Genomic DNA, 24,127 nt, shown 5'->3' on the forward strand with positions numbered 1-24,127 from the left:
CTGAACCTTGAGCCTTGTTAAAGGAAATGGACACCACAGGTGGGAGGGAGGATTTGGCCAGTTTGTATGAAGGACATTTCTCAGCTGGAGCCTTCCCAGCACCGGATCACCTATAGGCAAAGGCCAAAAAAACACAGCAGGTTTTATTCGGTTGGTTTCTAGGTTTCTCCTGTTGAGCTACTTTACAACCTGTTATGATATATGGAGATCTCTAGCAGTGTGAAAGTAAAAGAAATCACCATAGGGGTCTCTGTTGGAGAATTATTTTTCACCTCACTTTTCTTGGGGCAAGGATAACTTACCTTCACCTCAACCAGGTGCTTTCTGCAGGCAGCTGGGAAGTGTGCCAGAAACACTAAAAATAAAGAAATGAGAAGAATTTAATCCCTATCACAAACATGCCTAAACCAGGGAGAGATTAAAGGCTGCTTCCCGAAAAATAACATTTCTGGAGGTGGACAATAATTCCATTTATTCCATGAGATATTTTCTTTTTACACATGAGCCTCTTACTTAGGTTGAGAATGAAAACTGATGCTTTTGTTTTTGGTTTGTATCATTTTACTCAGTAGCTAGGTCACTGTGGAATGTCTCTTGCCAGAAATAATTTAAGGGGATATTATGAGTCGGTATGAAAAGGCTACTGTTTCCCAAATGTTCATACCTCAGACTGGGGAACTCAGAGTCAAGACTGCTGATATCACTTCAGATTAGTTAAAGTTAAATTATTCCTCCGGAAAAGTCCACGGTGAGCAGTAAATGATACAATTTATTATTAATAAATTCTAACAAATTAAATTAAGTGTGTATACTGTAACAAGCATACAGTACATACCATTTAAATACTGATATAAATTGATTATAGAAAACCTTTGTGTTAATTGATATAGTATTTGAATAGTAGTGCTGAAAAACATTCAAAAGAAAAGTTGTGATAACACACATTCATTCTCAAAAATATTATTATTTTTTTACATTTTACAGCCATAAGCCCACACAAACACTTGTTTGCAGTCTTGCATCTAACATAAACAATGCTGTTGCCAATTCTAATAGACACATACCAACTTGAATAGTCACATTGAGTGTGCATTACATTACAGTCATTTAGCAGACGCTTTTATCCAAAGCGACTTACAATTCAGATTCTATCACATTTCTACACCGTAGGCACAACTACTGAAGCAATTTTGGGGTTAAGTGTCTTGCCACCTAACCCCAAACTGCAGCAGAAGAATACCCAAAGGAGTCAAACAATTGTGTAGGCAAAAAGGCTTGAATGGCAAACTGCACCTTGAACTGATGGCTATTATTTAAATACAGACATTGATTTGTATGTTTTGCTAAATGTCTAATTGTTTTTACCAAAATAGCAAAGAATTATGTTAAGATCAGTCCCATGTTTGATATTCCTTAACAATCTCTAATGACAAGAGACCTTTAAAGAATGGATAAGAATGCATTCATGAAGAATTAAAGTAATGAATACAATAAGACCAATCACTGTGAGATTTGCTAAAAATGAAATAGATGAAAAAAGGAGTAGCATGAGAGTGAGTGGGCACAGTGTGTTGTAGGAACCCTGATCTGCCATTGAAGGGCAACACTCCCCTCTGCTGTCCACCAGCTGTGCTCTGTCCAACTGCTTCACTTATTTTCATTAATTTACTTCATTCTGGCAGTTTGGCACAGGATGGACATTAAATCTGACACCTAAGTACAGCATAGTTAGCGTTACGACATCATCACGTATCTCACTAATTGCAGTGTTGCTATACTCCTGTTCTGCCACTAGGTGGCGTGAACGCATCACTGCTAACAGGTGACATATTCTGTTGCTATGGTGATGACGCCGGTGACTTAAAAACTGTAGCACGTCCCTGACAACAATTCATGTTATACAAGGTTAGTAACGTCTGTATTGCGGCTTATGTTTTACTTAAAAAAATAAATTAAAGTGTTAATTCTACCGGCTAGTGTTGAATGACGTGATTAGAAATAACCGTGATTAAACGCCTTTGGGCCCTGGTTTTCTTTTCCCATGATGCATCGCTTTATTTTGTCTCGTAGCTCAGGGAGATGAATGACACCTCCTCCCCTCTCTCGCGACCAAAGGCGAGCCCCTGAAAGCATCACCGACATGCCCCACAAGGCAGGACGCTCTTAGCCGGTGAAGGCTGGTCCGTTCAACGACTATTTACAACCGTTTACATGATATTCGACGGCCGCGTATTTTCCAGCCATAAGGTATAAGCTCACTTTAATATATATTGTGTTGTTGTAGCTTCGTTAGCTGTCCAGCTAGGCTAGCATAATTAAAGCCCCACGCAACGTTACTTCCTCTGTGTGGGGAAATTATTTAATTCAAAGACATTTTATTAGATTTCCTATATTTAATATCACGTAACCCAGTTGCATGTAGGATGCATTTATCCAATTGCCATTCCTCAAAGTAGGTTGACTTCATTGATATTGTAACCTATATAAAGGGTTAGTCAAGTCTGTTGTTATTCACCAGGGTGGCAGCTACTAATGTGTGCTCACTGTTGCTAAATTACGGACTTTTATTGGAATTAAGTCCTGTTTTGGTCGATTCAACGTATGCCGAATTTTCCAGAACTCCACCACAATGCCATAACCAGTGTTTATACCCTTCGATTGGATCATTTCCTGTCGTGTATAGCAGGGTGTTACTTGGGTGACGGATTGTAAAAGGGAGTATGGTGCGTTCAATAGAGAATAGCACATATTGAGACTAGCTTGTTGTCGGTTCTGGAGACTGGACAGCTCCTCCCTGGACAGCTGCAGAACATAACATTATAGCTGCAAGGACAAGTCTTTGTCATGGCATCCTACAGTGCATCACTTCATAACACAACAAGGAAAGTGAAATGCGTTGCCAGTTTCCGGGTTTACGACCACCAATGTTTTGTTTGATACCGGTAAAGAAGGTTATGTCCTGGATGACATCGCTGTCAGTAGCTCAAAAATAACATGTGTGCGTGTGTGTGTGTGTGAGAAGTAATGATCATCTGGCAGCTACTGCCAGGACGAGCACCGCTCTGCTGTGAGATGTGGGTTTGGGGTGCTGTCCGCAATGCAGGTGCTGAAATTGAAAGTGCCGTGGATCGTAATCCCTGCCGGAAAACACGTCGCATAGGCTTTGTTTTTAATGGCTGAACTGGTTCAATTGTAGTTGTTTATCTGTTTTGCCATATTTTATATTATTATTGACGTGGCAGACGTTTAGATGTTAACGTTTTCTTAAACATAAACGTGTGCTAGGAGTAGGTTGATGTTAGTCTTAAATGCATTTACTTGCAGAAAAATATTGAAGATATGCTAAGAAAAGCGATAGCTTCATGACAGGAAGACTAGTGACTGCTTAGCTCTTGTTTAGGCTAAAGATGGTAGCTAATGTTTCATGTTGCTGCAGTTCATTGATTATTTATGTTCTCTGTATAAGGAAATAAGTGGTTTGTGTATTAGGAAAAGAAAGACATGGGTCACACTGGTTTGACATTAATCTGTTAGATTTGCATTTACCCCCTTAATTGTTTCTGAACAAAGGGAAATCAACGTTATTGTCTGTGTCTAATTCACTAAAGTTGTATACTCCTTTGTACGCGTGTCATCTCCACGCTATGTCATGAGCCATTTGTGGTGAGGTCATGTCTGTGCAAATAGAAAGCTATCCAAGCTATTCTAGAAAAGAGCTGCGATGAGATAAATGCTTGCAGTGCAGGGTTTATCGGAAAGACGCCACATTGCTCATCAATAATAGATCATCTCTTCAGCTTTTAGGATGCATCATTGGTTCTATTTGTGATTACCAGTTTGTGTTTTGATTATCACATGCTTTCCTTTTCCTCTGTAAGCCATGAAAGAAAAATGCCACACAGAAGACTGTGAAGTGTGTCCAGCGAGGTGTCATGAGATATATTATTTATGTTAAGAGAGCTGATGATGTAAGAGTGAGAAGCTCTGGGATGTTTTATTGAAGCACACTTGCGTATGCACGGAGAAAGAGAAAAGGCTTTCTCCGCACTCAGAAGGGTTGTTGCAGGGATCAATGTGCTCTCAACTCTCCGCCCGGTACAGTTGTCTGGCAGATGATGAGGATGTTACTGAGTGATTGTATCTCTCACTCTGAATCTCTGAATCTCTCACTCTGGAGACAAGGACATCGAGGGGCGTGGAAGGTTGGGCCTCCTTGAGACTGCAAGCCTTCATGCCACACCCAGTGTCATTGTGTTCCACTTTGTTTTTGTTTTTGGTCTTTGTTGTTATTTTACACTGCTCACTCTCAGATCAATAGCTTCATGTCAGTGATTGGTTGATAATTACAGCACGCGAAAATGGAGTGCTCCTATTTCTGGATCAATTAGGATCAATTAGCCTTTTTCTGCTACAGTCTGAACGTAGCATCGACCCAGCTTTAGTAATGATGATAGCGTACACACCTTTTCTGCAAATTAAGAAATGTGCATCCTCACCTTTTCCTCAGCATGTTTGCTAATTGCTCATTTTTACACTTGCTTGGTTAGTTGAAGTGCCAAATGGCCTCCATTGTGAATGTGTTTGATGGTATTATCCAATGGTAATGAAGTCGATATGTCATCTAAAGCAGATCTTGGCTGACAGAGCAAAGTGTGAGTACATCCCTAAACCCAGCTGTTGAAAGGCGAAAGGGTGAGAGCTACCGGCCTGTTTGCCAGATGGACTGACTTTACGTTTATCGTCTTCTCCTTCTCTCTCTTGTTCTCTGTCTCTCCTTGTTTTCTGTCCACCTGTGTGTCTGGAGGTCGCAAAGTCTGGTGTGTGTCTGAACACTATCAGCCATGGCATCAGCAAATGTTCCACTGGAAAATCAGCTGCACAGTGCACAGAAAAACCTGCTCTTCCTCCAGCAGGACCATGCCAGCACGTTGAAGGGGCTACACGCAGAGATTCGCAGATTACAACAGCAATGCACAGGTGAGCGCGACCACACGTAGCCACCTCTCTTCTCCTCATGCTGCGTAAAAACCAGCGCATTAAAGAACGTCTTAGAGGGAATATCTCAGCTGGGGCAGATCAGATGGAACACCTAAATGGATAGTTGAGACGCTGTGGGGCCACTATTAAACCTTTTAGAGAGAATATGATGATTTATGGGAAATGCACTCAAGCATCAGTACACTTTGCAATGCAAAAGCTGTGTTGAGCATTATACCAGTAATAGATATACTCTTCCACAAAGGGAGGATATAAAGATGGACGCCTAGGTAAACAGCACACTGTATGCTTTGGCCCTGATTTCCCGTATCCTTGGCTAATCTGTCACTAAAGCTGACGTTGAACTCTCACTAATCTTGTTAAAGGAATACTTCGCCATAAGGAAACTACTGACACGTCTTCCCCAAACATGCAGTGGTGCTACTTAGTGTGTGTAATGTGAATGCTGTTTGATAGCTGTCCTTTTGCAACCTCATGTGACCCTCTCCTTTTTTCACAGATCTGACATATGAGCTCACTGTGAGAGGCTCTGATCCCTCAGGTAAGCCTCTATTGTCCTGTAAAGTACACACTTATCTGTTTTGCTACAGACGTTCAATGTCTTAGAAAGGCCTTAGAAAGTACTTGTAACAAGTCGTTTCCTCCTGGATTATTTATATCAAATCTAGTTTTTGTTTCTTAACAAGTTATTTCAATTGTAAAAGTACAACAGCAGCAGCAGCAGACAAAACAGTCAAGGCTATGAATCTGTGTTTTCTGCTGACATAGAGGTCTGTGTCAGTGGACAGGTTTCCTGGTAACAAAGTCCCTCCCACAAAGCATTGCAGTGTGGGACTCCCTGCTGTTCATTAGAGCTCCCACTGCACAGTGACCCTCCCCCCACACGTTACCATGGCCATGTCATGGAGTCACAACACTGGTGCGATTCAGCCCCAGCTCCTCTGTCTGTATACTGACAGCAGAGTACAGTCAGGGAGGCACCTGTTGGGCTGCATGCAGCTTAATTTATTTACATGCCACTGATGACCCCACCGATGTGTGTAACTGAACAGGGAGCATGTTGCGTCTCACCAGGATCACTATATGTTGCTTGCTTTTTAACATGGCTGGCCCAGATCTAAGCAATACCCTTAGGGCCTCCGGTTAGAGGCACTATCATGTTAGCGTGGGACATCTCAGAGATTGGAGTGCAGGAAATGAGATTATCTGTCACCGTGCTAATGCACAGCCTGCAACCTGCTTAGTGCAGCAGGCCTCAGCTGCTCCAACTGGGATGAAAAATGACCACCCCCCCCCCCCTCCCTTAGAGGGATGGATAGCATCTTTCTATGCATCCCTCTATTTGATAGGAGAATGGAATTAGGAAAATATAATGTAAACTAGACATCGAATACTGTACACACATTTACTGTATATACGTAATGCACGGTTGTATTTTCTTCCACGTTTTTTGCCCGTGTACAAACATGGCTGTATAGGCTGTTACTGGGTGGGCCGGGGATGAAGGTCAGAGAAGAGCACTGCCATTGCCGTACACCAGAGTTGTAACGTGAGACTGGAGCTCTCTGCCCACTGCAGATTAGTCTCCATAGGATCAAACTGTCTCTGTCAGCTGGCAGACTGTCTATAGGCAGTGTCTGCTCTTAATGTACTAATCATTGCTGCGGTCTGGGGAGATGAATGTCTCTGGCCTCTGTTTCTGCATTTCTTGTGTGCACACATGTGTACCTATGTTTGCTGTTTACTACACGTATGCATCTGTGTTTTTTTGTTGTGTGTGTTCAGACAGCAGTGAAGTCCGCTGCAGGGAGCTGCAAAGGAGATGTGAGGAGCTCGAGGCCCAGCTGAAGAAGAAGGAGGAGGAGAACACCGAGCTGCTCAGGGACCTTGAGCAGAAGAACGCGATGATCTCTGTCCTAGAAAACACCATTAAGGAGAGAGAGAAGAAGTACCTGGAGGAGCTCAAGATGAAGAGCCACAAGCTGGCTGTTTTGTCCGGGGAGCTGGAGCAAAGAGCGAGCACTATTGCTTACCTAACCTCACAGCTTCACGCCACCAAGAAGAAGCTGTTAGCCGGCAGTTCGTCTGAGGCCAGCCCCAACGTTAGTCCGGTCACTTCATACAAGCCCACGCCTCCACCGGCCAAGGACAGGCAACCTGAAACCCCACGGCGACGCATGAAGAAGAGTCTCTCCCAGCCTCTTCACCCAGAGTTGACTGAGGTGTATCGGCTTGGCCCGGACGGCCGGCGGTTGGTTCTGCGGGAGACGGTAGATGCCATGCCAGACCCCACGCCCTTCCTGCAGGCCGGGAGAGACTCTCCTGAACCACAGGTAGTTCGAGAACGGCCTGCCGTCATCCCTCCTATTGCCTCCGAGCGCTCCGCTATCACTCCCCTGGGTGCTACGGCCAGCCCCCGACACAGCCCCGCTCGGGACCGTCAGTACAGGGCTCACGTGGGCGTGGCGCACCGCATCCCACATGGCACCCCTCCCATGGCCCCACCGCAGGCAGAGCTGGAGACACTGGCAGTGGACCAGGTCAAGGAGGAGAAGGTTGTGCGGAAGCGCTCGGGAACCGACAGAACAGTTTAACACTGCAATGTTAACATGCACATACACACGCACACACGCACACGCACACACACATCTACTCTAAACACAATGCAAGAGCAGGAAGGAGCCTGATCCACTGTGTAGCCTGCTTTTTACGCAACACTGCAATATGAAAAAAGTAAAAGATTATAATTTTGTTCATGGTATTCCATAAAGACTTTTGTTTTTCTTAATATACATTAGAAAATGACTACTATAAAGCATGCCAAATGTTTCTTATTTTGCAACCAATGAGATCTTGTATAATACACATCTTGACTTTCGCTTCGACTTTCTCCTCATTCTGTCTCATGTGATGCATACAACCAATTCTCAGCCAAATATCTGCATCAGTGCCTGCTCGACCGGATCAACCACACACGAGCTGTGTCGTGTGTATTCATGGCTCATAGTTACCTTTACATATCTCTCTATCTGCTCCGTCTTCTCAACAACAGTCTGGACATATCAACAAACTGCTGCATAGGATATAACTGAAATTATTAAACTAATACTCCCCGAATGTCTTTTATCTTTTTGTGATATCAGTATAATAACGTTACTGTATGTACGAGCTGCATAATGTGCAATTGAGAGATTTGCTGGTGAAGGGTGAACGAGCTGTAATTTCACCTTTCCTCTGTTGACTTGCAAAAACAGCAGTGGTGCACATGCAGTATGAATGGATGGTGACCGTATATTTGTGTGTGTGTGTGTGTGTGTATGAGCGAGAGAGTGTGTCTCTGAGAGAGACAATGAAGGCCATTGTGAGAATAAGTTTGGGCTTAAACAATATCCACTGATGCTATTTGTGATACGAGGGCATTGTATCACAAATGCTGTAACACTGCTGTAATAGGATTTTGTGATATTATTAACTGTACTTTATAAAGGCTATACATTTGTAATGAATTGTTTTTTTTAATTTATTGTTTAATAGAGAGGACAAAAGCACCTCAGATGTTGACAGTAGTCACTGCACCACCAACATGACGGTAATTATAATCACTTAATAACCTGCTTTTCACATTAATATCACTTGTCCTTGAAGTATATGAATGAATCTATACAATAAAGCGATGCTTCTTTTTTTGCTTTGGTTACTTGGTTTCTGTTTGTACAGATATTTAAGGATAATACTGCTTTAAGTGTCTTAGTAAGGTGTTGGGGCCATTAAGAGCCTCCAGAACAACGTCACATTCAAATATATTACAAGTCCACTGGAGAAATGAACACCATTCTTCCCTTTTATGTTTCGATGGTGGTTGCGGAAAGCACTTTCTAACATGTTTGTTCAAAATCAAGTTGTTGTAAATGTCATAGCATATGATTCACATCATGTTCATACTCATTGAATCATTCAATGTCCTGTGAAACTGGAATTAGTTACTGGTACCAGGGTGTAAGTACAGGAACGATATATGTACAAGCCAAATCACTGAGCTGATGTCTTGTGAAAGCTTTATCTGTATAAAACAAAAACCATTCAGTATCATATTAAACATGACTGTCTGTCACAGCAACATCAGCTTAATGTCACTCTGACTCTGAAGAGTCTGCTGTTACTGAAAATGACACCAATCTCATTGAAAAACCAGCCAGTCTGCTTCTACAAATGTGTTTGTACTTCAACTATTTGGCCACTAGGTGTCCTCCTTTAGTCACAGTAAAAGCTTAGTGGAAAATAGGACATGCCATCAGTGGACACACCAACACTACAACACTTATTTTAGAGTGCTACGTTATTAAAACCTTTGGATTTATTTTCCTGGAGTGAAGATAAACTAGAAGCTGCTGATATTTCCATTGGTAATACATTATTTTACCCTGACATTCAGGGTGCATCGTCTCCCAGTCGGCCTGGCTTTTTTTGTCCTATTTATGGGGTTTGTCATAATATGTCAGTTTAACCACTTTTGCAGTAAAATGTTTTATAGAAGAATCCATTTCATATGTTGTAGACCTTAGAGAAAATGAAAAACCTTGTGTTTTGTTGTACCTCCCTTAATAGTATAATAATATCTCAAGATAATAACTGCCTTCCCACTACAGTCCCTGGTGCTTGTACATCTATGTGAATCTCCACTGCATGTTGAATATTGCATAGGCCCACAAGTCTCCTGAGGTGTAGTGCCACTCCTGGAATAAATACCACGACAGACAAGTGATTAAAATAAATTTTATTTTGGGAAACATATTTGGTTAAACTCACTTAAGGTAGGCGTCTCAGTCTTCACAGGTATGTTGCAGTGAGACTAAACAAACTTATTGATTAAATCATTTGGCATAATATTCACTTTACTTTCAAATTTACAGTTGAAAAGGCCACTTGATGCTCTTCAGAGGACAGTCAGTAAAGGACATTTAAAGATATCAATAAACACACACTACAAACAACAAATACACTTGTTCTCACACTTGGCAAAAATACAAGAAAAAATACAAATGCATTACTAGTCTCGCCGTTTAAGAGCATAATTTAAACCATAAATATGTTCACTTTTGACTTGAGATCCTGATGGCAGAGCAGATCTTTCACGTTGAAAAGCATTTTAATTTAGAAAAGAAAAAAATATATTTTAAAAATCCTTTTTGGCATGCCTCCATGCTCATTTCTTATTAATGAAGGAAAGTGCCTTGTTTTTATTATAACATTGATTTTACATCTCTTACAATAATAAAGTAGCAATTGCTAATGTAGTTCTTTAGTACTTTATTGTACTTCTTTGAATTCTGGCTTGTTTGGATGTTTAAGAAACACAGTTTGATATGTTGATGTAGAGCTTTAAACCTGTGCCGTCACTGTGCAGGCTCTAATCTCTTGGCTGGCGATGTCATTTTCTTCTGTTGAAAGCCTGGACAGAGACGTGACCATTTGTTACCAAAACATGTATATTACAGTCCAACAGAGGAAAAGTGAAAATCTAAAAAGTGCAAACCTGAATCTGTAAGGTGGTTTAACTCTTCCTCCAGCTGCTCATCGGTGATATCCAAGCGTCTGTAAGGCACCGCAGGCAGAGAACTGAGCAGGTCGGCACCTCGGAGGCTCGGCTCCCCGGGGATTCGCAGACCGTTTGTTGGAACTTCAGGATAACTTGAGATGGAATCCGGCTTTGACTCGTCCAACAAAGATTTCAGTTCCTCCTCCAGCTCATCCATGTCTTCATCTACAAAAACAAACACATGACACACTTAGACCCTCCTTGATATTCATATACACAATGTATTTAAGACCCAACGGTACGTCATACCTGCGCTGGTCACGCCACTGGATATAGTTTGGTTCACCTCATCTTGAGTGTCACATAACTGGGTAAATCATAGGAAAGACACATTAAGATGTTTTAAGTGCAAGATTTAATTAGAATGATAAAATATACAATTAACTATCTGTAAATATACATCTACTGTACCTCCTGTATTTGATCCACAAGACTCTCAGCACGTTCCACAGTCACGTCCTTCAGACAGAGTCTCAGGGCGGACACTCCGGCCTGATATGCTTGCATAACCTACAAACATGATCAGCACACACTTACAATATTGACAACACACTCGGTTATAGATACCTACACAGAAAGAGAGCTGACGTTCACTCTGCCCTCTTACCGTCTTATCAGTCTGCGACTGGGCTATTCTGTCCAGGATTCCTCTGATGGACTCCAGGTTGGCAAACAAGCCGTCTGCTCTCTTTTCCACCCTCTTGCAGCCCCTTAAACACCTCAGCGCCTGTGGGATAGACAGTGAATATTACCACTGAAACCAGTGCTGTGAGGTTTGGTTTGCACACAGTAAGATGTTTTTTTTTGTTTCAGCTCAATGTTATTATGTACCTGTGATTTCTTCCCTTCCCGGAGAAGTGCCCTTGCTTCCTCTTTGCACCTGCAGATAATGCAAAGCGTCAGCAATAATCACAAGAAAGCGTGACTTTCACAACCATTTAAATGTAATACAGTCCTTCTGACTAATTAGTCCAATAAGTGGAGAAAAAAAAGACGGCTGAAGCATTAAGTTGCACATTTAGGTTATTTCACAACTGGAACAATGACTACATCACAGACGGTAAATGTAGATTTGTAAAATAAAAGTACCATCTTCTTTGACATCAACCGATCACTATCAATACTCATTCTGTTTCTACTTAAAGTTCATATTTGAGTTGATGTACTTGTCAGCATCAAGGCCCAGTTTCTCCACCCGCTCTCCCAGCAGCTTCTCACTGCGCTGCAGCTGGTAGATGCCCATATCCACATCGCTGACTGGGGAAAAATTATCTTGCCCAGCCTGACAAAACTTGACAATCTGTAAAGACACATTGAAGACAGTTGAAAATGAAAACATTAAACCAGCAATCAGAGGATATCTCTTATCAGGCTTTGTCGAGAAAGATAACTGTCAAACGGTGCGTCTTTTGAATGAGAATGTGTTTACCTTCTCACCCTCGTGCAATGAAACCGTCACTTGCTTGTCCCTCTGCAGCTGCAGGAGCGCCATGCACAGGGTGCTCTCATCGGCACAGACGTCAGAGGAGAGAGTACAGAGCTCTGGAAATGACAGGATGGAGCGCCTTGCAGATCCACTGCTCCTGTACACCTTGAGTAATTCTGCTGCTTTCTCCTGGAAAACAAAGGAAAACCACAATAATGTTTAGTGTCAGCCCTGAACATCAGAGATTGGGAAAGAGAAACCATTCAGCATGGTTGCAAGTTGATCCGTCTTCAAAGTAACGTTATCTTTGGCGGTACGGTACTCCACACACTCGTTTGCATGTTGTACTGGACATTTGTTGTAAAAACTGAAGGGGGACGAATAAAGGTAATGCACAACATATTCCAGCAATAAGTATAACACAAGTATAGCATGGTGTTTTACGTGATAATGTTGTATTGTAGAGCCTCATCAGGAAAACGGGGGAGTTAAACAAACCTTCACTAGTTCAATGACAACGAAGGACTCCTCCAAAGGCACCTGGTTGCTTCCCAGAAGAGTTGAGAATGTCCATTTCAGAGGTTTTACCAGCAGCAGGCCGACACCCCAGGACAGCCAGCCGCAGTCCACATTGGCGGCAAACTCGGACTCCCTCTGGATCTTCCCACATCTGGCAGAAGTTAAAATACAAGACGATGTAACCAGACTGACCCACAGAGACAGTAACAGTCAGCGATGACATGACGCAGTAACAGTTACCTGGCCATGGACTGGATGACAGTCACCAAGCCCAGTGGTGACTTATCTTTCCTTCTGAAGGTCTTGTTCAGCTCCTGCAGACTGACGTACACGGTGCCTCGGTCCCTGCAGCTTTTAATGACCAGAGCCGTCCAGAAGTCCATCTTACTGTCCCAGTCCGTCGTGTTGACATCTCGGTTCTCGTTGAAGTCCGAGAACATAAAATTCATCCGCTCGTCGTCCTCCCATTCAGCTGCCAACTTAATTTCTGTGGCGTTAGACATTTGAAATACCTAAACTTTAACTCAAGCTTTATCGACTTGCTTATGTTGTCAAGCAGACAGCTAACGCGTTAGCTAACGTTTAGCTTAGAGTCAAGTTAACGTTAGGTTAGCTAACAACAGCCACTAACTGCTCTCTTTCTGAGCAGCAACAAACACTTTAACGTTGTGTGAGTTACAGTTCCCTCTGTTAAAGGACAACTTAGAGCATTAGCTCGCATACAGCTGCCAGCTATCAAAACCAACCCTCACTTCAACATGATGCATTGATATACGATATTCGGCTACATGTCAACAACGTATGGGCGCGCGCGTTTTATAATTCAGAACCGTGCGAAAAGGCGGTGATAACGTGTGCAAAGAAGACTATGGTATTACTCCACCCACGCAGACAGCCGGAGCAACAAAGCGAGCGCACTCATAACTCTGCTCACGAACATTCACTTTGCGCATTTTACGCGCATATGCATATCCCTGCAACGGGAGAGATATCTTCTTCCCAGGATACATGTGTGGTTTAAGTATTTTTAATTTGAGTTTGCAGTGAGTACAAACTACTGAATGGCGTATTTTCATTATTTCTTTTATTTTCTACAGCCTGTAGTCTACAACTCAAAGGGCCTCATACGCCATTATCCAGATTTAACAGCTAACACAGTACCAATGTACTTTAAGACTCATTTGTAGGCCTACTGCAATACAAAATAAACTGCTGATGGCTGCAGGAGTTGTGTTATGGGGTTATCACGGTTTTCGAGAAGCAAATTCTAACCACATAAGACAGGACAGAGAATCTTTTATGGGCTTCAAAACTGAATTTAATCATATAACCCCTTCCATGTGCAAATGTACACCTCGACAAATAAATACAGTTTGTAACTGTACATTAAAAAACAGGAAATTATTTGAAATTTTTCAGAACTTTAATATACATTCTCCAACATGTTGTACCACGCCATTGTTTATTTGTTAATCCCCACGTTTGCAATAGTGCCCCCAAATGTTCTCTCATTTCCTACGTCCCCCCAAAAAAGTCACAGGGGGAGACATTTTGGATAATAGCTTTAAAAACACTACATTCTAAAGAGCAATAGCAGGTTCACATTTTCAGTTAATTCTTTGCGCCCCATGATTAGTTTGCTCATGCCTCAGACTGGCTCCGATCCTATGTTATTATTGCGGAAAGGACATTAAATCCGAAACAAATTCAATGGTATCTCATATATAAAGATAGACATAATCAAGGATTTTTAAGTATTGAAATGGTAAGTATTGCTTGTTTTACATAGTTCTATCATATATATTGTACTGTGTCATGCAAAATGCTACACAGATAAACTACACTGTGTAATTTACAAAACCTTCATTGTTTTACAGTCAGTTACAATATCCAGTCTCATCCAGTGAATAATTCTGTCGATGCACATGCATATCATTTTCACATTGGTAAAATGCAGCATAGAATATAATAGTTTAGTCCTGCCAAACATTGCCGAGATTAATTTTTGGCAGAACAGAAGCAAATATGCGTCAGTGACACAACACTTACGTTGGCATGTTACTGATGCTGTGTATCATCACATTATTGCATTCAGATTAATCATTTAATCAGTTGCCTTGCTTAAAACATTCAGGTGAAATAGCAGACCTTAAGTTACATGGCTTTAACATTTTGCAGTCTTTCCTTTATTTGGCACATGTTGATAAATGCTGAGAAACACCTCCTTTCGCTCTGGCTGTAGCATGTCTACTTGGCACTTAGATCCAGCAGCAGGTGCTGATAGGCCAGGGTGTTGCCTTTGAAGCTAGCAGCCAGCATTATGTCCTTGTTGTCTACAGATACCAAGCTGAACGCTCGCGGGGCTCTCATGTTGAGCTCCTGGAAGGGCTGAAAGCGTTGAGTGAGGTCATCCCACAGGTATACTCTGGAGAAGGAGAAATCACTTCCAAGAATTAGGTACTGGCGGAGGCCCACTGTGAAAGGATACACTGCCATTGAGCCTCGAGAAGGAAGAGTCTGGATCTCTATGAACCGCTGTCCTTCCCAGCGGAGGATCTTGGAGTCACCTATGAAGCGTGTGAGGCAAAGGTAAAGAACTTTCCTCACCCAAAAGTGCTTAACCATCTGTACATCTGCTAGCTCTGTGATTTGGGAGAAGAAAGCAAACTGCTTCTGGCCTCGGTTCCACTGGTAAACCACCGGCGCCTGAGAGGCGCTGGAGAGGATGAGGTGAGGCTTTCCCCCAACATCAAGGAACTCCACATGTGTGTCCCGATGCCAGGGATGAAGGGACTGGTGAGTATAGAAACCATTGCTGTTCCAGCGATAAATGCTGGTGGAGCCTGCCTTGGAGCTGTCTGCTACTACAAAGTACCACTCCTCATCCAGCTGGAAGGTCTCCACAAAGTTGGGCTTCCTCACGCGAGTGGTGTCGATGTCTTGGATCTTTACAAAGCGCTGCGGGCCATCTTCCCACCTGCGATAACAAAGGGGTTGTCATAGTATTCCTACAGCTTTTCACAGATAAAATAATCTTTTGGGAAACACACTTATTTGCTTTCTTGCCGAGAGTTAGATGAGAAGATTGATACCACTCTCAGCACACATTGAGGAATGCATTGCCTCAATTAACTACATTTACCATCAACACTGATTGGACATCTGCATAAAAGGTGGCGCCTTTTCCCCCTTAAGGTTATGTTTTTCTATATGCTGGAGAAATTCAACAGGGCACTAGACCTGCAAGATTAGATCGCAAGCCTTACTTGTAGATATGAGATCCACCAAAGAGTTGAGCGACAACCATGTAAAGACTGTTGTTTATCACCACTGGTTTGCAGTACACAGCAGAGCGAGCTGCATGAGAGATACACATGAGCAGAAAAGACGGTAGGATTATTTTTTAAAACATAGAATGGTACAATATTTGTGCTTTCATAGCTGGCAACTTACAAGTAATGTTATGAAACATCCTGAAGACCATCTCCACGTGATCCCATACATACAAGGTGCAGAACCCTGAGTCAGGCTGAGCAAAGGCCACAAACTGATCCTCATTGAACTCATAGGATTCCACCGACACAGAGTGGAAAGGGAAGGTTTCATAAACAGCAAAATCTATGGGAAGACAATGTGGAATTACAATACTTATAAAACAATGAGTTATGCCATGACACCACCAGAATGTTTGACAGAGAGAAGGTGAAACCTGCGCTGATGCAGTTGAAGTCTCGTGGTGTGAGGTCGTGGATTCGGCGTCCCTGGAATTCGAAAGGGCTGGCACAGTAGATGGCAGGAACAGAAGTGTTGGTCTTCTCCATCCAGTCGACCAGCCATTTGATCTTACAGTCGCAGCGGAAAGAGTTCCCCCGCAGGTCTCTGAGTAACAGGTAAGGAAGAGGGACAATAGCAGTTTATATCTTAAATGCTCAAATGTAAATCAGAATCAGCTTTATTGGCCAAATATGCACATACAAGGAATGTGAATCTGTTTTTTTCTTTTTCCATCTCTCTCGATGTACTAACACAGTGTTAATAACTATTAATAACAGCTAGGGACAAAGACAACCAAGCTGGACAGATAAAGGTAAAGAATAGACAGGACTGTTGTGTACACAAGTACAGAAAAACATCTTCCTAACCTAACAGGAAGGAAACAACCGACAAAAGTGTTTTAGTGCACCAGCATGGTTTGACTCAGACAGAAACCACACACTGGAGCCAGACAGTTTTACAGCCAATTGTGGTAGTCCACTAAACCCTCAGGGAACCCCAGCAAACCAGTGTTTTGTAGAGACAGATTGTAGGGTCAAAGCTCTTGGGTTTATTTCAGTGAAGGCACACTTACAAATCTGTGAGGATGTCTAGATGTTTGAATAGATCTCTTGGCAGCTGCTGCAGGTTGTTGTTTGAGAGCGATCTGAAAAATACCAGAAACCATAGCTGTCCTCATTGGTTGCATTGTATATAATTGCCAAAGAAACGGTGTACCTGCTTTTCAAGTTTCTTTACAAATGTTCCGGTTTCTAAATATATTTTAGCTTCATCCGATAGACAGGGTTTCGTATCTTAATCGCTCAACACAATACTTACAGATGAGTCAGGGACTTGAGTCCTCTGAGGGTGTACTTTGAGAGAACCTGGATGTCGTTATTCTCAATGAACCTGAGGAGAGAACAAACCACTCACATGTCACACAGTGATGAAAAACTCTGAAATTCAGGATATATTATAGGATGTCATGCTTGTTTGGAAACAAGGTTGTGTTGTCAGTGCAGGATACAAGAGGAATTTGACTGTAAGCAGCAATTATGTCACTATGATTGATTTACTATCAAAAGGTAATGGCCTAAGGAGTAAGTCTGGGTTGAAAACATTTGACAATACAGATATATATATTTTATTATTTTTTATTTTCCATTTGATAGATCCTACTGACTAATACAATCAGTGTAGAAACTGCAAAGAAAAAACGTAAAAAAAAAAAGACTGTTGATGGCAAAAGCTAATTTCATGCCTTTGATTAATGTGATAAAAATAAGTGCAGCCAGTGTTAAAAAGGTCTGCGTGTCAGCATCATTTGATTCCGTCCTGTCTACGTTTTGTCTATTGTTAGACGAGGACGTACAGCATGTGCAGAGGTGGCTGGATATGAAAGTGTGACTTTATTAGTATTCATAGCGGGTAGTGACGGTATTGGCAGTGATGCAGAGAGGCCTGATGGCTGGGCTGCAGCCAAAGCCACACACAGCAAGCAGCCGGAGGCAGGGCCACCACCGAGAGCTGCATGCTCCAAGCCATCAGCTAACTACTTTCTAAAGCACATCAATTCACAGAATGGCATATTCAGCTTTAGCTCACTATAGGGGCAGTGTGCTCGCTTTCGTATGAGGATTTATTTTCAGTTTTACTTTTGGCATCCTTTGCAATACTGCAGTCCAATCCTGAAATCTTACAGTGCTGCATTAAGGTCAAAGCTATTCACTTTGCAGGGAAATATAGCTACCTAGACCTATTGTAATTAGTCATTCACAAAAGTAAACAATGCATGACAGAAAGAAAAGAGTGCAATACTAAAAATCTGTTGAAAACTGCGTAGCTTTTGCTTAACAATTACAGCATAATTGTAAATGCAACAAATAATGTAAAACTAGTAGAAATAACGTGGGAGTCAAAGTCAGCAAGCTGACCCAGTAACAGTTACACAGCAGTATTTATTTAAAGTGTGTGTATTGAGTGTTGAACTGATCAAGGGTGTGTTTTACAGCTTGTGAATTTAACTTTCTATTTATGATAGTATGTCCTAGAGTATTTATTATTTCAAATGTTACATGGTTTCACCTTAAAACTGTGTCTTTAGCAAACATCTTTGTCAGTACACGCACAGTAATATAAGTACATTTTATTCAATATTTTAAAAAAATCGGATGCACCAAAACACAGCGAGTTAAAAAAACGGGTCAAAATGATTTTTGAAGAACCATTGAAGTTTGACACTTACAGGTACTGCAGGTGAGACAGGCCAGCAAAGGCATCATCGGTAACCATGGTGAATGTGTTGGAGTTCAAGAGCCTTTAAAAAGGAGACAATAATGATCAAGTCATGTAGACAGTGTGATACATGTTCAACTGAAGTGAGAGGGCTAAACAACCGACTGACACATTAATATATATAATTATTTATATTTGTCTCTGGGCTTATTCAGATGCTTTTTAAAGAAGAGAGTACAACGCATAAAAACAGTTATAGTCTCTATCACATAAAACAATCACAGTATATAAAGCTAATACAATATAAACACATAAATACTTTGGAATCACACAAACACGCACAGACCAAGACAAAAACACACACGGACGTGACCACACACTCATGATTGCATCTGAGTAGATAAACGGCCCTTTGTCCGGCAGAGCACAACTGAAGGGAGTCAGTGATTGGCAATGGCACTGATACAGAGCCACTTTACTCTTATTACTGCTATGTCACCACTGTTTTCAATAAGCATTCATTTCTAGTAGCTGAAGTCACTCCCATTGTCGCTGCAAGACAAAAGCTGTCTGCGAGCGCTACAATATCGACTGTGTTAAAACACGTGTGTGACATTAAGTGTAGTGACTTTATTTTCAAACAGGGACAAGTGTGAAGCTCACTGGTATAGTAAAAGAGATATGAATTAAGAGTTTATGATGTTTTAAAGGTTGTGAAAGTGCTCTGTTGTGGGTCGGAACACTCACAGGAACTGCAGTAGATGAAGGTGCGAGAAAGCTCCCTCTGGGACTGTAGTAAAGGCTGCGTTTACCATCGTCCTGTTCAGACAAACATCATCATCATCATCCTCATCAGATGTGTAGAAGAGTCACTTCATGTGTTTCATCTTATTCCAACATAGACTGTGTATTTATTTATTTCTTCTCTCGGGACATGGCCTTCCTTGCAGTGTAAATATGAAGAAGGGCTAAATATATTTAAAAAGAAAACTAGGACACACAAGTTCCTTCTTCACGTCTTCTTCTCTATTGTAAAAGGAGGACACCTCCACCAGCCTGTGCTCTGGAATTCCCTTGACTCGTGTATTCAATCCTCTGGCGATGGGGGTCAGTGTCCCATGAAAAGGGGCAACTTGTAACTTTCTAAGTAGAACATAAAATTCCCACATCAAGTGTTAAGCTTTCCAAATCATTACATGTGCTCTGTTCATTGAGCGTATCTCTGAACTCTCTTCAAGATTAGATCTCTCAGAGGAGAAGCAGGTCTCCTGCAGAGAAATCTGGAATCTATTGTTAGTATTACTCTCTGGAGCTCGACCGCATTTTACAGCTGTGCTGCCCCAGCTAAGTTCAGAAATAAGGTACAGTAAAGGGACATTATTATTATTATTTAATGCTGTCTGGTATATATCTCTCTGTTAATGCAAAGACACATTGCATAAAGAAAACAGCAGCTATATTCACTTTCAGTTTATTAAAAGACAAGTAGGGGTTCCCGCATCATTACATAATAGAGGGTGACATCAGTGATGTACCCATCTCTACCAGCCGGCATAATGCTCACACTTCATACAGGTTATGAAAATGTGCTTTTGAAGAGTGAAAACCACAGACACACACAGATGTTGGACTCACAGAGAGATGATTCCAGGTGGGAAGCTCTTGGGGATGGCCTTGGTATCCACGCAGAAGGCACTGTCTTTGGTGCAGGAGCACGTCGCAGGACATCTGGGAATCTTTGGGGCTCTCCTGGCGTTTGATTCCCTCGGCAGGCAGAGACACAGACACAGAAGTGACAAGCAGATCAGCCTCGTCCATCTCTGTCCGAGCTCCAGCATGCTTGGGCAGGAGGAAAGGGAAGCTGTGTGGATGGGCTTCTTGAAGTTTCTCCTCAGTGGCTTGTTGAGAGGCGCTACGCTACGATAAAGCTCAGCACAGAGTTGAGCATGAGAGTGAGGGGATGGGTAAGAGAGAAAGGAAGGGAGGGAGGAGGGAAAGTAAGCATAGTCCTGTGTATCCTCAGTGGAAGGGGGGGTGGCTCGGTGTGCTCTGCAGCTTCCTTGGATCTGTGTAATCTTTCTCTCTCAGGAGCTGCTGCCAGAGTGCACACTGCAGGAATGACGAGCAAGGCTGCTTTCTCGGCACTAGGACCTGTAAGAAGTGTAGCTGACATTGAATTATTTACTACTGCACACGCAGAAAACCTTAGATCAGCAGCAGCAGGGAGGGACAGAGAGGGTGAGGTTAGAAGGGAGAGAGGGGTGAGGAGGTTGGGTCAGTGCTGATGGCACATTAGACTACCATGTACTGTGAAGCTCTTATCAGGTGTGAAGTCGTGTGGAGCTGCTGCAGTCATGAGAGCAGACAAGGAGGCATCAAGGATGCAGGGGGAACTGTGTGTGCATGCATCCATGTGTCCGTGGCTCTGTGTGTGTGGGAGGGTGCTTGCATTCTGGCAGCTTTAAACAGCAACCAGTGGTGAGACTTTCTCAAAACATGAAGGTGCACACCAAGAAACACTTGATGCAGCCAATAATGCTGAACAAAATACTCCAGTGCTGTACCAGAAAAATAGCTTGGTTGGGGACTGTATCAACATTTGTATTTTAAAGCCACTACCTCTCAGATGACAGCGATGATGAACAACATCTTCAACCCTGTGACGCCCAAATTAATCCTCTTCCTAATTCTAGCTGGCCTATTTTGATCTCTACTACTAATACTAATGGGACAAGAGGACCCACTGACTGTGTAAATGTGGTCTTTAAAAGAAAAACATTTACATATTTTTTACACTTTAATAAAGTGATGATTTTTGCAACTGTGGGCCTCACAGGGTTGCTCCAGTGATGAAGTATTATCTAATATGTTGGGGGACTTGTGAGAGACAGCTCAAAAAAGGAGTGGTCTAATTCAAAGAAGCAGAAGCTGAGCTATCCTGACTTTTGGTTTGTACTATGGGTCGAGGTCCTACAAATCCCATAATGCAACTCAACAGCGTCTTGGCCCTCCCTGCCTGGTACTCCCACATCTTTCAAACTTCTGCCTCCAGTTTGTAACATGAGCATCCTATTAAAAATGTGATTGTTTTCACAGGCTGAGTCATCGTGACATGTAAATCTTAATGTGTAAAATCAGTGGAGTGCTGCTTTTTATATGGTTTTAGAAAAAAAACTCACATTTCTAGCTTTTGCTTTAATGCCATCAGAAACACAATGTGTGCAAATGATATCGTGCCTTCTTGTCTTGAATGAGTTCATGCACGAACAGCGGATAAGAAACAAATACTAGATACGACTCTTAAAAACCTTTCTGCCCTGTGACTCAGGCTCATGACACCAGAGGGCGCTGTTGACCACAAAAGAAAGAGTCCAACCCAGGCAGGTGACCGTGCAGAGTGGCTGAATAGCCACTGGCAAGGCTGCAGCCTCAGTGCCAGGCATTACCAGCCTTCCCTCACAACGACTCTGTTGTCACAAGCAAAGAGAGCCTGCGACACCCTGTCTGTCCAGGTCTCAGCACATTGTTCTCAACCCAGACAAGCAGGAGGGATACAGCATGTGGTGTTAAACATCTCATACAAAGCAGCAGTTTGTTGTACTCATTTTAAAGCAGATAACTATTTCAGACAACATACAACAAAATACAACCTGTTAATTAATTGATTTAGTTTTTCCTTTCATTTTTTTTAATTAATTTTTTTATTTCAGTCAAAGCTCCATGTCCTTTAATATATGCCTACTGTAAACAATGAAATTAAATAAAAAGCATTATCTTGAAGGATGAAAGAGGAAAAGCGCAGAATGTCTTCAGGGGATTTATTTGAAATCTGTTAGATATTTTATTTTCCTTTCGTGGGACAGTTTGATGGTTATCAGTAAAAATAATCTAGTGTCTTTGAACAGAAATCTCTTCATCCCTCAAGTCTGGGAAGCCTCGCTGTACATAAACAATTCTACGGAGTGATTTCACATGTGAATGAATCAGTTAGAAAATTATGGGCTTCTCTTTCCGAATTAAGGAATGCCATTTCCTGTGCAGGAGCTATTGTTATGCTTTATTTTCTTTTGTGCTTTGGTGCAGTGTGTTTGCATGCATCTTAGTTTTTATGTGAGGCTCAGTGAGGAGCAGTTAATGCATGAGCTTACTCCTTGCTGAACTCCACCAAATCCAAACCTCCGGTGGGAACCAACATAATTGCATGGCATAGAGAACGGAGCATGAAACAGCAGCTGGGAACCCTAACACGTCCCGTGTGAGGCAGAGGAATCTGAAATGCTGCTGAGATTAAGCCACAAAATTCTCTCTTTACAATACTTAACTAAATCACAGGGTTCAGTCTAAAATGCTGTTTTGGAAAATGTGCTTTATGAAATAAATCAGCTATGATATCTAAAAAATGCACGCTTTTGTCTTCAGAAACTATATTGTATTTGAATGACAGCCAACTTTGGAAGCAACTTTTAAAGGAATAGTTTGACATTTTGGGAAATATGCATATTTGAACCTGCAAAAAAACATAAAACATTAAATCTTCCTTTAAGTTGATATGGCAAACTTTTTAGCAAACAGTTATTATTTACAGAGCAACATTATTCATTTGGAGGATTTGGAGTTGTGCTTCTGGTGACCCGGTGAACACAAGTCTATACTCACTCTCTTTTAGCTCTGATTGTGGTCTCTACCAGCTCCTGAGGGACATATCTGACTGTTTAGCCGTTAAATGTTCCACAATGTTAGCCAGCTAATCGCTAACTGCTGCTTGATTGTTTGAGAGTGAACCAAAACAGTAAAATTGGGGGTTGGACAACTAAACAACAAGCTGAAACTTTTTTAAAAACTCCAAAAAACTGAGGGGGGGCTGCAGATTAGGAATATAATTCGCTGTAGTGTCATCCCTATGAGGGAACCCTTTCATATTGTCACATTGTTTCCACATTATCATTTATAAATTATTTTTAAAATATCCATTATAAGTGCATTAGGCAAATAAATGCAGCATTGAGGAAAAACTGTGAGGATTCAGCACATCTCTCAGTCAGTCAGGTAAAGCATTAGTAGCTGTGCCTCCTGAACCGCCTTGTTTCATATCAACGTTTCAAGCAATAAAAGAAGTTCAGCCAAGCTACCACTCACTCTGAGGGTTCAGCATTAGAAGGAACACTTGGCCATGCTGAGTTTGGGAAAAATGAGTCATCAAACATCACAAAGTGTTTCTTTCCCCTGTGCCAGACTCTCTCCATCTCATTATACCCTCGGCTGTCTGGCACGTATGTATTCTAAAATCAGAGCTTCTCCCCTCTTCATGGGCCAGCCCTGCTTCACAGGGAATCAACCCTGTTTGGACAACTTTAACTCCACGTCACAGCCACGTTTAACACTGACTTTGTTCACTTCAGCTTCAAACCCACATCCCACTCTGATTATGGGCCAAGGAGTCTGAAAAGAGCTCTCTGTCTGTATGTTTCCTTTTCAGTTTGGCTTTCATGGATTTAGTCTCCTGCCTGCACAGGAAGCAGAAAAAAACTAAGTAGGAAGAAAGACGAAATGAGTTGCACCTCAGTGCTTTTCGGGGAAACTCCCAGCCGCTCCAGGCA

General features: G+C 42.0%; 3 protein-coding genes across 4 annotated transcripts; 1 reads left to right on the forward strand and 2 right to left on the reverse strand.

Moving 5' to 3' along the window:
- The first annotated feature begins 2,070 nt into the window (after positions 1 to 2,070).
- Positions 2,071 to 7,948, forward strand: ccdc92 (coiled-coil domain containing 92). 2 transcript variants are annotated; one of them, XM_031849309.1, is made up of 4 exons: positions 2,071 to 2,247; positions 4,805 to 4,977; positions 5,498 to 5,539; positions 6,784 to 7,948. In XM_031849309.1, exons 2-4 carry the CDS (start codon positions 4,842 to 4,844, stop codon positions 7,590 to 7,592), a joined length of 987 nt encoding a protein of 328 aa, XP_031705169.1. In that variant the 5' UTR covers positions 2,071 to 2,247; positions 4,805 to 4,841; the 3' UTR covers positions 7,593 to 7,948. The 2 variants fall into 2 exon arrangements, with proteins under 2 accessions (XP_031705169.1, XP_031705170.1); XM_031849310.1 differs by lacking the exon at positions 2,071 to 2,247 and having other exon boundaries at positions 2,254 to 4,977.
- Positions 7,949 to 9,757: 1,809 nt separating this feature from the next.
- On the reverse strand, positions 9,758 to 13,515 carry chmp7 (charged multivesicular body protein 7). The gene is made up of 10 exons (XM_031849308.1): positions 12,780 to 13,515; positions 12,519 to 12,690; positions 12,024 to 12,209; positions 11,761 to 11,894; positions 11,426 to 11,474; positions 11,202 to 11,321; positions 11,006 to 11,104; positions 10,844 to 10,901; positions 10,532 to 10,759; positions 9,758 to 10,447 (listed from the first exon to the last, which is right to left on the reverse strand). Exons 1-10 carry the CDS (start codon positions 13,040 to 13,042, stop codon positions 10,392 to 10,394), a joined length of 1,365 nt encoding a protein of 454 aa, XP_031705168.1. The 5' UTR covers positions 13,043 to 13,515; the 3' UTR covers positions 9,758 to 10,391.
- Positions 13,516 to 13,834: 319 nt separating this feature from the next.
- On the reverse strand, positions 13,835 to 20,608 carry lgi3 (leucine-rich repeat LGI family, member 3). The gene is made up of 9 exons (XM_031849307.1): positions 20,166 to 20,608; positions 19,278 to 19,349; positions 18,541 to 18,612; positions 17,133 to 17,204; positions 16,888 to 16,959; positions 16,249 to 16,418; positions 15,993 to 16,157; positions 15,806 to 15,896; positions 13,835 to 15,516 (listed from the first exon to the last, which is right to left on the reverse strand). Exons 1-9 carry the CDS (start codon positions 20,366 to 20,368, stop codon positions 14,787 to 14,789), a joined length of 1,647 nt encoding a protein of 548 aa, XP_031705167.1. The 5' UTR covers positions 20,369 to 20,608; the 3' UTR covers positions 13,835 to 14,786.
- Positions 20,609 to 24,127: the final 3,519 nt, after the last annotated feature.

Source organism: Anarrhichthys ocellatus, unplaced genomic scaffold (genome assembly GCF_004355925.1).
Source record: "Anarrhichthys ocellatus isolate YVR2014 unplaced genomic scaffold, GSC_Weel_1.0 scaffold9, whole genome shotgun sequence".
In the NCBI taxonomy this organism is placed as follows: domain Eukaryota; kingdom Metazoa; phylum Chordata; class Actinopteri; order Perciformes; family Anarhichadidae; genus Anarrhichthys; species Anarrhichthys ocellatus.